The 13,431-nt window shown below is 34.5% G+C and overlaps 2 protein-coding genes across 2 annotated transcripts; both read left to right on the top strand.

Annotated features, from left to right (window-relative positions):
* The first annotated feature begins 221 nt into the window (after positions 1 to 221).
* On the top strand, positions 222 to 4,542 carry LOC132170196 (cytochrome P450 71D8-like). Its single transcript, XM_088515993.1, has 2 exons — positions 222 to 1,121; positions 3,925 to 4,542. The coding sequence occupies exons 1-2, from the start codon at positions 222 to 224 to the stop codon at positions 4,540 to 4,542; spliced, it is 1,518 nt and encodes a 505-aa protein (XP_088372119.1).
* Positions 4,543 to 5,651: 1,109 nt separating this feature from the next.
* LOC148589979 (protein SUPPRESSOR OF NIM1 1-like) lies at positions 5,652 to 6,167 on the top strand. The gene is made up of 2 exons (XM_088515989.1): positions 5,652 to 6,023; positions 6,114 to 6,167. The coding sequence occupies exons 1-2, from the start codon at positions 5,652 to 5,654 to the stop codon at positions 6,165 to 6,167; spliced, it is 426 nt and encodes a 141-aa protein (XP_088372115.1).
* The last annotated feature ends 7,264 nt before the right edge of the window (positions 6,168 to 13,431 follow it).

The raw sequence follows: 13,431 nt of genomic DNA, 5'->3' as shown, positions 1-13,431 counted from the left end.
AGGTAGAAAACTATATATGTCAACCCTAACTCGACCTATTTAATTAAATGGGTCAGACTCCTCAACCTTAACCCTTTAATTTCGTGTCGGGTTCATACATCATATCAAAAATTGCTATCCCTAGTTTTAACCACCGGCTGATGGGATCGTACTGCACATAGCACTATAAGTTTGCAACTTTAGTGAAAGAAATTCAATCACTTGTTTCTCTCGAATGTGTGATGGCGCTCCAATATTCCTTGGCTCTCACCACTTTCCTTCTTTTCCTCACTTTGGGTTGGCTATATATTACCGCATACAAACGAGCCAAAGTTGAGAAATTGCCCCCAGGGCCATGGAAGTTACCTCTTATAGGAAACTTGTACAACTTGGTAGGATCACTACCACACCATACTCTCCGAGAACTATCCAGGAAACATGGACCCCTCATGCACCTACAACTGGGTGAAATTTCATTAGTTGTGGTATCATCCCCCAGGATGGCCAAAGAGTTCATGAAGACACATGACCTTGCCTTTGCGTCGAGGCCAGATTTTCTTCTCCGTAGAATTATGCTCTATGGGGGTTCAGACATTGTCTTTTCTCCATATGGGGATTTCTGGAGGCAAATAAGAAAAGTTTGCGTTTTGGAACTCTTAAGTGCCAAGAGGGTCCAGTCATTCTCTACTCTTAGAGAAGAAGAGGTTCATAATCTCATTGACTCCATCCACTCATCTTCAGGATCTCTAATCAATTTGAGTGAACGTATTTTCACTTTGACAAGTACCATTGTATGTAGAGCAGCATTCGGTAGCAAATGCAAAGACCAAGATGAATTTCTATCATTGACAAATGAATTTTTATCCTTGTCAGGACGCTTTGATCAGTTAGCTGATTTCTTCCCTTCACATAAATGTGTTCATTTTATTAGCAGGTTGAAAGCAAAACTAGAGAAGATTCATAGGAAGATCGACAAGATCCTGGAGAATATCATCCATGAGCATAGGGAGAAAAAGATGAGTGCATCAAATAGCAAGTCTGAAATAGAGAAGGAAGATTTTGTTGACGTCCTTCTACGCCTTCAACAAAGTGGTACACTTGAGTTCCCAATCACAACCAACAACATCAAGGCCATCATTTTGGTTAGTATTTCTACTACAATCCAAATCATTCAAAAATAAATAATTCCCAACGACTCTGAGAATTAATATATTTTTCTTCAATTAAAAAGAATCTATAAATGTTTCTTGATAAATCACCGTTGTAGCAAAAGTTGTGTCCAACTCCATTGACTGATGCAGGAAAAGTTATATATATGATGGCTAGGATTTTCTTTTTTCCTTTTCGGTGTATTATTTTTCAGGGTCTAATAATAACATTTGGACTTTTTTTTTTGGTTTTCTAATTAACTTTTGCACTTTTATATTCTTCGATTTTCATAGAAATTTTAATGCTAGGTGTTCTTCTAGTCTTATCACAACTATGATGTGGCTTTTAAAATCACCAATAGATTAAAAGTCAAAAATGATAATTTCAAATTCAACGGTGATTTTAAAAGCCACATCACAGTTGGGAGGACACCAGGAGATTTTTAAGATGTGGCTTTTATGATGTGGCTTTTATCCCAACTATGATGTGGCTTTTATATGTGCTTTTTAAGATTTTCTAGTAACCATAGGAATAGAATTATTAAGCTATAAAGAGGTTTGTATTCAAGGGCGGAACCATTATTTTTTTGCATTAGGGGTCCGAATTTATGCAAATAGATAAATACATAGATATAGTCCTTCAATGTGTGTGTGCGTTTATGTAAAATAAAAGCTAACAAATCTTAAACTTAATTTCAAACTAAGTAATAAGTCATAACTGTATATAAAAGTTACATGCCTATAAAATCATGTTTAAAAAGAATGTTTATTTCGAATACAAAAGTTTTTCTAGTTTGCTATAGACAACTACAATTTTTTTTTTAAAAAAAATAATAATAATAATTAAGCATCTCCTTCGAATGATGCTCGGTGACAGTCTTTCATGGAATAAAATTCATCTATTAATATTTCTTTAGAAACATTTAGGGGTATGAAAAAGTCATCATTTGTCAGGACCATAGTATAGAAAATTATATTTTTGTAAGGTCATTAAAATTTTTTGGGTTGCCAAGGATGCCCCCAAAGTTTAAGGTAGGTCTACCCCTGCTTGTATTGAATCTCATTTTATCATTGAGATCACTAAGTTTATTATGGATTTGTTTAGAAAAATAAAAGTTTCTTGGGAAAATTACATTACACTCCCCAAAGTTTGGAGCCATTTTTAATTTGACCTTCAATGTTTCAATTTTTGCAATTCACCCCCTCCAACTTGCCAAAATTTTACAATTCGGCCATTCCGTCAGTCAAAGCGGCTTTGACTGACGAAATAGTCGCAAGTGATCAATTTTGATTTTTTTTTTCCTACTATGCCCCCATGCATCCCTGTTGCAAAATACTCTCCCTCACCTTTTCAGATAACTCCTGCAATTCTTCAAAAGACTATGACTTGGAAGGAGGCAACTGATGATCAGTTATAAATAGCAATCTAGAATTTGTGATGGGCAAGAAAAGTGGGCCTTTTTCTGATCTATTGGGTATAAGACGGAAAGAAGAAACATTTCTTTCTTTCTTTCTTTGTTACAGACTAAATTCTATTGGAAGAAAGTATTGTATATATAAAAAGAAAACGACCACATGGGCGGTATTTTTTGCTGAGGCGAATTTGTTTCTTCAACTGGGGGGGTTCAACTACCACCCGACCTTCTCCTTGGCCAACAAACGAGGTTAAATGAAACAATGAATTCATATATCTGTTTCTAGCTCTTATGTGTCTCAAGACTCAATCCCCTCTCTCTCTCCCTCTTTTTAAGATTTATAAGTTTCAAGAGAGAGGATTCCCACACGCTTTCATTATATGAGACATCATTTGGGAGATAGCTGTTTCCATGAACCAGAAACCCATATTTTTTTGTTGGCTTTCTCTTTTTCCTAGCAATATAGGATTTGCCTTTCAACAGAAGAGAAGCTATTTATACTTACAATGACACTCTGAACTTTTTTAAGCCAATGGGTGTGCCTTCACATTTTCATTGTGATCCTCGATCTCTCTGTTTCTGTCTGGTGGTCTTGTTAAAAATGGCTGCCATGGGGAAAACCAAAAGGGTTTTAATAGTAACCGGCAGAGTCATAAACGAGGCTGTGAGCTTCTGTGTCTTCTCTCTTCTAGACCTTCTTGATTTCCTTCTTTGCTTTGTTTACAAGTTAGCCGACTTCTTTATTGAAGCCGAATGGAGGCATTGCAGGAGTTATCTGAAAAGGTGAGGGAGGGTATTTTGCAACAGGGATGGGGGCATTTTAGGAAAAAAAAATCAAAAGTGATTGCATGTGACTGTTCCGTCAGTCAAAGTCGCTTTGACTGATGAAATGGCCAAATTGCAAAACTTTGGCAAGTTAGGGAGTGGATTGCAAAAATTGAAACATTGAAAATCGAATTGAAAATGACCCCAAACTTTGGGGGGTAAAGTGTAATTTTCCGAGTTTCTTTTAGATAAATGCTATACACATCCTACACTCACACTCCATAATTTTTACCATTAGATTTTGGATGGATCACTATTGAATTTTGTATCAAAACATGAATTTTACTATCACGTTAAGGAATGTGCATTTGAGAGTGAGAGTAAGAGTGGGTAGCATTTCTCATTCTTTTGTTGTCAAGAGTTGGAGAGAGAAGAGTGTAACGGTGCGAAAACATGGAATTTAACTGGGCGGTATAATATGAGTTGAAGTCCGAACATAGAAACCTACTTTGATACTAAGTCAAATTTTTTTTTTAAGTTGTTCAAAAAGATTAACCTTGTAAAAATTTGTGAGTATATTAATTAACCACTATTCTAAAATTTTAATTTCTTTTCAGGACATATTTGTTGCTGGAAGTGATACTTCATCAACCACCGAAGAGTGGGCTATGTCAGAAATAATGAGAAACCCTAGAGTTTTGGAGAAGGCACAAATTGAGATAAGACAAGCATTCAAAGGAAAGAAAACAATCCATGAGAAAGACGTTAAGAATCTAAGTTACTTGAAGTCAGTAATCAAAGAAACTCTAAGGTTACACCCTCCTGCTCCTTTGTCAGTCCCAAGAGAATGTAGAGAGTCATGCGAAATTGATGGGTATGAAATACCTGTTGAAACCAAAGTCATCATAAATGCATGGGCCATTGGAAGAGATTCTGGATATTGGCAGGATGCAGAGAGTTTTATGCCAGAGAGGTTTGAATGTAGTTCAATTGATTTCACTGGGACTTACTTTGAATACATTCCTTTTGGGGCAGGAAGGAGGATGTGCCCAGGAATATTATTTGGTGTAGCCAATATTGAACTTCTTCTTGCTCAACTACTATACCAATTTGATTGGAAACTCGAAGGTGGGATAGAGGATCTTGACATGATTGAAGCCATTGGTGCAGTTGTCAGAAAGAAAAACAACTTGCATTTGATTCCTACTTCTTTTAGTCCTCCACTTGCCTTTTGAGGCTGTTACATGCCTAATTAGGAGATATGGCATTAGGTAAATAAGAGAATTATCTCATTAGTATTTTGTATCTTGTTATCCTGATCTCCTTATCTTTATTAGTAGTTGTTAAATATTAGTGATAGGATACACTCTATGAGAGTAGTTTATCTTTATCACATTTCTTTGTAATGCTATATATAAATGCTAGCTAGCTATATATATAAACGGTTGATGAATAAAGTAAGCAGGTAATTAATATTTTCAACTCCAGTAGTTACTTCTGCCGCCATGAACGTATTATTCATCTTCTATTATTTTGTTATACTAGAGTTGAAAAATAATAATTATTTTATGGCAGAAGTAACTACTAGAATAATACTCTCATAGATCGAGGATGAACACCATTTTACATCCTCTATATTTTCAACTAATTAAGGATGAATAATTCTGCCATGAAGTAGCTTGCAATATTTTTTATCCTTAGCTTTGATACCATTTATTGTGGATGCATGAGACCACAACTAATTAAGGTAAATATATAACAAAATAATCACACAAAATAACATGAAGATTTAAGTTGTTCTCTCATTATGAGATCGCTATCGATACATCATATGCGAGCGGAAGCAATCATAAAAAAATTTAATACCAAAGATATAACTCTTTGGGAGGTGAAGGAGGCATTTGACCCCTCTGAACCCTCTTTCCTTCTGCCCCTGAAATCATCAGCAAGTTGATCTTAGTGGTGGCCACCACTAAGGCACTGTAGTCTAATTTAGTGTTAAAGCAAGGGCTAAAACTGGAAATGTCGATAAAATTAGAATCAAATCAGATTCTGGATTATTTAATCAAAATCAAAAACACTTACAGGCCAGTAGGTATATTTTCATACGAAACCCTGTTGCTTTTACCTAATTGTTGGGGTCCACCAAGGAAAATTCCAAGCAATCAATTAAATTGATTCCCTTTTCCTTGAAGAGAAACAATATAAGGCAATCAATTAAATTCCATATATGTGCTGCGTACGTGTCTTCATGATCACTAAATCTCTGCATATATTTTCCAATTCTACCTCTGAGAAACCCACCGACATACGTTCAGTTGATCAGAGAACTCACTCTACAAGGATGGAGAATCGTATATACCAAAAGAAGAAGAAGGAATTCGCTCAAAAGATGAGCATGAAGACTCTTCCGCAAGAGCTCATCGTTGAGATACTTTCCTTACTACCCATCAACCCTCTGGTTCGTTTTCAATGCGTTTCGAAGCAATGGTTCGCCCTAATCAACGACTCATATTTCATTAAGTCGCATCTCAATCGCTCCAAAGAACGCTTTCTCATTTTAGACACCGATCATCCACATGATTACTCCATCGTAAACTTTTCGGACGAGGATCAGATCAAACGACCACAGTACAACTTACAAAGCACGGATATTGAAGACTCTTGCAACGGCCTGCTTTGCGTAAGCAGCTTCGACGATGAAGTCGAAAAGATTGTGATATGGAACCAATTTGTTGGAATATTTTATATTTTCTAAATTAGGTTTATTAATGAATCTGCTCTTTTGATATTTTGAATGATGCAGCTAGTCGTGAAGTTGATTAATTTATACTTGATTAAATCTCAGCTTTATACTTGATTTACACTTGATTAGAATGAGCGTTCCCGAAAATAGAAATCTCACTTTTAGAAAAAATAAAATAAAAATACAAGTGTTGTTCAGCTAGGATGTTAGTATTGATCATGCAGGAGCAAGGATTAAACTTGAGAATTTTCTGAATAGTATCAAACTTGGAATCAGTATTCTCATGTCGCTGGCTGCTGATCGAGAGAATGTTAAGGGTATATCATGCTGTAAAATTCTTGATGTTATTTTATAATTTTTGTTAATGGTTGCAAATTAGAGAGTTAAAGTTCAAATCTTTCATACAATGTTAAATTTTAGTTTTTGAAGAAGATTAAGCTTATAAAAATTTATGAATATAATTAATTAACCATTACTATAAATTTTCAATTTTTTCTAGGACATATATTTTCTGGTCTATGACAGAAAATATGTCATAGAGTGGGCTATGACAAAAATGATGAGAAACCCTAAAGTGTTGGAGAAGGCTCAAACTGAGATAAGACAGACCTTTAAAGGAAAGAAAAAAAAAAATTCAAGAGAAAGACCTGCATAACCTAAGTTACTTGAAGTCAGTGATCAGAGAAACTTTAAGGCTACGTACACCCTCCTCTTTCTATGTCCAAGAGAATGCAGGGAGCAATGCAAAATTGATGGATATGAAATACCCATCAAAACTAAAGTCATTATAAATGCGTGGGCAATTGGAAGAGATCCTGCATATTGGCGTGATGCTGAAAGTTTTGTGCCAAAAAAGTTTGCTGATAGTTCAATTAATTTCAAAGGGACTCACTTTGAATATATCCCTTTTGGGGCAGGAAGGAGGATGTGCCCAGGAGTATTATTTGGTTTAGCCAATATTGAACTTCCTCTTGCTCAACTACTATACCAATTTGCACTACAAGAAATTTCTCATCAGGAGCGACTTTTGAAAGTCACCCCTAATAGTTAAGTATTAGCGTCCACAACAAAGTGAACGCTAATAGCCGAACGAAAAGATGAATATTAGCGTCCACTTTACAGTGGACGCTAATAACTCGACCCTAATATACACACGAGAATTATTCAAGAGGCGGGAAAAATATAAGCGGCCGAAAAAAACTTTTAGCGACGACAATGGTCAACGCTGATAGTGGACCAATAGTGGACGCTAAAAGCTGGCAAAAAAAAAAAAATCAAATAAAAGATCAATAGCGTCCACTATGAGAGTGGACGCTAATACTTAAGTATTAGGGTCCACTAAAGATTAGGTAGAAAAATAAAAATAAAATTGATGCCAATAGCGTCCACTAAAAGTGGACGCTGAAGACCCATTATTAGCTTCCACTTTCAAAGTTGACGCTAATACTTAGTGGACCCTAAAGATTAGGTAGAAAAAAAAATAATAAAATAAAATAGATGCCCAATAGTGGACGTTGAAGACCCATTATTAGCGTCCTTTCTGAAAGTGGACGCTAATACTTAAGTATTAAGTGAACCCTAAAGATTAGGTAGAAAAATAAAAAAAATAAAAAAAAATAAAAATTGATACCCAATAGCGTCCACTAAAAGTGGACGCTGAAGACCCATTATTAGCGTCCACTTTCAAAGTGGACGCTAATACTTAAGTATTAGCGTCCACTTTAGATTAGGTAGAAAAATAAATATAAAATAAAATAAATGCCCAATAGCGTCCACTAAAGTGGATGCTGAAGACCCATTATTAGCGTCCACTTTCAAAGTAGACGTTAATACTTAAGTATTAGGGTCCACTAAAGATTAGGTAGAAAAATAAAAAAAAATAAAAAAAATAAAATTAATGTCCAATAGCGTCCACTAAAAGTGGACGCTGAAAACCCATTATTAGCGTCCACTTGTCCACTTTGAAAGTGGACACTAATACTTAAGTATTAAGGTCCACTTTAGTGGACGCTAAAGATGAGGTACAAAAAAAAAAAAAAGGAGTGGCTTGCCTTCAGAAAAAATTGCTTTCTCGTGTAAAAGTATATAATTAAACAGCATATTGTTTGTATAAATTAAGTGGTTTTTGCGTGGTTAGATTCGCTATGTTTGCTTAAAAAACAATGATTAAGCTCCAAAATCAATACTTTTTTTTATATAATTAAACTTTCAAATAAAACTACTTCTAAAAATGATAAAATGTCCTTTATACCCTCAAAACTTTTATAAAATTATAAATTTTCTCTTAATTTGAAATTAAAACTTTTATAAAATTAAAATTAATTTTTCATTTTAGAAAATGAAAAATTAAACTCTAAGCATTCAATTCAAGTCTAATAAAAAATGAAAAATTAGTTCGATCGAATATTCAATTCAACTCTAAGCATTTTATATTATATTAGTGTATTAGTTATATGTGATACAATTAATAGAATTTGACATGATTAAAAGTCAATCGAACATCTGATAAGATCGATTCTGATTGATACTAGTACATTAATTCGATCGATCGTAATGCGATCAAATGATCTATTAAACTCTTTGAATTTTGTATTATCTTTATATTTTAGTTAGATCAATAGTGACAAGTTCAATAAAATTTCACCCTTCGAACATCGAATTTGATGCAATATCCCCCTCCATTCAGGTTTGGCGTTAAAATGTTAAATTACTATATATCTTAAAAATTTAAGCTAATAATTAATTATAAGATAAATATCACATTAATGATCTTTTATACTAAAAATTTATTAACTTTAAATTTGTAGTTAATATTTTAATAATAAAAACATATTTAATATTTGACTCATCGAACATATAATTTGATGCAATATCTCCTTCCATTAGGATTTGGCGTTAAAATGTTATTTCCCAAAAATTTACCTCCGATAATGTCATTATTTATTTTATATAAATTATTGGATATTCAATCGATCGTGATAGGATCAAACGATCGATCAAACTTCAAACAAATTAAAGATTCGATCGAACATCCGATCGATCCTAGTGAATTAGTTCGATTGATCGTGATAGGATCAATTATCGATCAAACTGGACACAATTGAAATTGAAGGTTCGATCGAATATCCAATCGATCTTAGTAAATTAGTTCGATTGATCGAAGTGGATTAGTCTAATCGATAGTTATACAATCAAATGATTAAGCGAACTTTATACGATTGTAGGTTCGACCAATCGTCCGATCGATCATAATGCATTAGTCTAATATATCGTGCTAGGATCAAATAATCAATCGAACTTGACACATTGAATGTACGATCAAATGTGCGATCAATCGCAGTGCATTAGTCTAATCAATTGCGATAAAATCGAAGTATCGATCAAGTCTGATTGATCCTAGTGAATTGGTTTGATTGATTATGATATGATCAAATGATCAATCAAACTTGAGAAAATTGATGGTTCGATCGAACATCTAATCGATCCTAGTGAATTGGTTCGATTGATTGTGATATGATATGATTGATTGTGATATGATCAAATGATCAATCAAACTTGAAAAAATTGATGGTTCGATCGAACATCTAATTGATCCTAGTGAATTAGTTTGATTGATCGTGATAAGATCAATTGATCGATCTAACTGGATACAACTGAAGGTTCAATCAAACATGTGCATCTTACATGTTCAATAAATACAGGTAACTTTTATAGATTAGGTTAAAAGAAATTTGTCTATATATATATATATATGTGTGTGTGTGTGTGTGTGTGTGTGTGTGAGAGAGAGAAAACTACAAAATGATGTATATATATTAACAAATAAAAAATAGAAAACTTTACAATTATGACCCAAAAAATTAAAATTTTTTTTTCAATAAATTTTGACTTAAAAAAAATTTAATAAGCTAATATAATTGTCTTAATAAGTTCAAATAAAAAAAATTAAAAAGTGCACAATCAGCGTCAACATTATAGGTTTGACCCTGATAGTATGATTATCAGCGTCGACTCACATGGGTCGACGCTGATATGAAACTGTGTCAGTTTCGTACAAATTAAAAGGCGGGATCCTTTGGCGCGGTGAGTGAAATTTTCGGAAATTTTTTTTGTATCTCCCCCTTTTTTCTTCTTCGCCTCTCTAACCCATTCTTCTCATGTTATCCCCCTTCTGCAGTTCTGCACAATACCAGGAGAGAGAGCTAGAGAGAGAGAGAGAGAGAGAGAGAGATCGACACAAGAGAGAGAGAGAGAGAGAGAGAGAGAGTGACGGACAAACGGAGAGAGACAGATGAGACCGCGAGAGAGAGATGCGATTCAAAGTTGCAAATGCACAACCATGTATTTTCTCCCTCTAGTTGCAGACACACAGCCAGGTTCTCTCTCATTCAGTCCTCTTTCTCGCTCTCCTCTCTCTCTCTCTATATATATATATATTGTTTTCTTCGATTTTATTCAATTTTTTTACGTTAGTCTCAGATCTGACTTTTGGTCTGTGATATGATATATATCTCTTTGTCTCTCTCACTAATGAACATTTGTCTTTCTCTAGTTGCCGAGCAAGGAAGAAAGAAGAGCTTCAGGTAGATTTTCTTCCTCTTCTTCTTCTCTCTTTCCGTTACTGTCTGAAATTCTCTCTCTTCGGAACCCTGTTTTCTCATGCTTTGGTTTAATTTCGAATCTTGGTGCATATTTCTGAAATTTACGCTTCATGTTGGCATACCTATGGATGATTTGAGAGTATTTTGCTAATTTTGGATTTGGGGATGAAAAATTGTAGAAGCCCGCCCCTATTTATTTTTTGTTGAAGCCCCTAGTATATGGAATTTGAGGATTATTGGGTCAACGCTAATGGTGGGTGTTTTGATTTTTGGATAATTTCTTGATTTGATTTTGTGTGTTTCTTGAATTGGGATTTTATTTTGGGGACCCTATTCATAAATGTTCTTAATCATTTTTTGCCTTGGCATTCACTTGTGGTTTTTCTATTTTCAGCAAAAAAGAGTTTATTTGTGCTTTGTACACTGCATTGATTGACCCTGTCAATGCTGGATTGCTTGGCCCCACCTTGTGTAGAGCTTGATCATTTCTGTTTCTTCTTTCTTTAGCCGAGATCTGTAAACTTAAATACATTTGACTCCATTTTAGCTATCACCGATGGGGTGGGGAAACATCTACAGTAGACGCATGAGAGTATTCACAGTGGCTTTAGTAATATACCTAGATTATAAGGTAAAGTTTCTTATTGTCTCACCTAACCATCTCAGTCTGTTATAGCCATTTTCTTTCCTATTTGGCTTACTCTATATTTAGTCTCATATACTGGATTCTTATCTTGTTTATCCGGGTTGAGGCATTTATCATGCTGAAACTTTATGTTAGTAATGCTTAACTTGGCAATTTCCCCTTCCTATTGTTTTTAGTAATGGTTATTATTGACATTGTCTTTTGTCTGTAGAAAATACTCGTGCAGTATCTAGAAATCTTGGCTGCAAAAGTAGTTGACATGATGATAACATGAATGCCAATCAAGTGGATGTTTTAATTCCTGAAGTTATTGAGGTATAGTTTCCCTGAAATTCTTAACGCTACATGTCTGCATCCAGGAGTGAGTTGGACTCGGTGTTATGTATTTTAGCATATAGGGATTTGAGGCCTTTTTTGGTTTCTCTTGAGAAATATGACCCCAAACATTTTATTGACTAATTGAAAAACCTGAAGAACCTAGAAGTCATGAGAAGTTTTAAAAACTTGAAGAACCTACTGGTACTGCGATCAAGCGTAAGTGGAGTGCAATCGATCGCAAAAGGTCAAAAACCTACTAGTTTCGCGATCGAACGCATGCCCAATGTGCGTTCGAGCGCAAAAGGTCGAAAACCTACTGGTACTGCTATCGATCGCACACGATTGTGCGATCGAGTGCAGATAATTTTTTTTTTTTTTAATTTTGAGGACTATTAGGGTCCACTTTGTGGACGCTAATGGTTAACTATCAGCGTTCACTTTGGTTTGGATGCAGATAGTTAATTTTTTTAGGACCATTAGGGTCACTTTGTGGACGCTAATGGTTAACTATCAACGCCCACTTTGGTTTGGACGCTGATAGTTAATTTTTTTTTTAAAATTTTTTAGGACCATTAGTGGACCCTAATGGTTAACTATCAACGTCCACTTTGGTTTGGACACTGATAGTTAATTTTTTATTTTTTATTTTTTATTTTATGACCATTAGGGTCCACTTTGTGGACGCTAATGGTTAACTATCAGCGTCCACTTTGGTTTGGACGCTGATAGTTAATTTTTTTTTTTTTTTTTTTTTTTAGGACCATTAAGGTCTACTTTGTGGACGCTAATGGTTAACTATCAGCGTCCACTCAAAGTGGACGCTAATGGTTGACTATCAGCGTCGACTATGCCTTCCATTTACATAAGCTTTAGGGTCAAAACATTGCGACTTTTAGGGTCGATAAAGTGGACGCTAAAAGTGATCATTAGGGTCGACTTTAAGTGGACGCTGATAATCACACATTTGATCATTAGGGTCGGACGATTAGCGTCGACACCTTTAGGATCCAAAAGTCGACGCTGTTGTCAACAGCGTCTACTTTAGGACTTTTAGCGTCCACTCTAAGTCGCCCCTAAAGACCTAAATTCTTGTAGTGTTGATTGGAAACTCCCAAACAAGATGAAACTAGAGGAACTTGACATGATTGAAGCCTTTGGCGGTGTTGTCGCAAGGAAAAACAACTTGCATTTGATGCCTACTTCTTTTACTTAGTCCTTCACTTGCCCTTTGAGGCATTATCTACCTAAAAATTACTTGGGACGATGGTCGGGGATATAGCTTCGATTTTCAATGCTTTTTAAATTGTGTGTTTTGTTTGAAGAAAGTGTTATGACGTGACATAAATATGTAAATAGTTTTAAATGTTTTGCATCTGTTTTTAGTTGATTATTCATGTTTTTGTTTTGAAAAAAAAAAAAAAAAAAAAAAAAACAGAAGATGGAGAAGAAAAAGTAGCTAGTGTTATTAAACAAAGTGGTAAAAAAAATTAAAAAGTTAATAGTTATTAAGAATTCATTTGTGAGATGGTAAGATGGTTGGTTGGACATTCAAGAGAAGGAAAGAAAAGTTTGAACTTTTTTGCGAGTTCTTCCAAAAGCTAAGAAGAATGATAAATTTTATTATTTTTGCAATCATATATATTTTAAATTTTTAAAAAATGTTAATTTAAAGTTACTATTTTTCAAAAATTTGCAACGTTAAACTTCTTGTCACTGTTCCCTTTCTGAGACCAATAGGATTTAGGGCATAAATGAAGCACTAGTCCGTATTTCCCACCCTTCCTAATCCATTGATTGAAGTGAGCAATTGAAG

The sequence above is a fragment of the Corylus avellana genome, chromosome 1, assembly GCF_965113065.1.
Source record: "Corylus avellana chromosome 1, dhCorAvel1.hap1.2, whole genome shotgun sequence".
NCBI lineage: Eukaryota > Viridiplantae > Streptophyta > Magnoliopsida > Fagales > Betulaceae > Corylus > Corylus avellana.
Note: the sequence above shows the minus strand (reverse complement) of the source record. Positions and strands in the feature narration are given on the sequence as shown.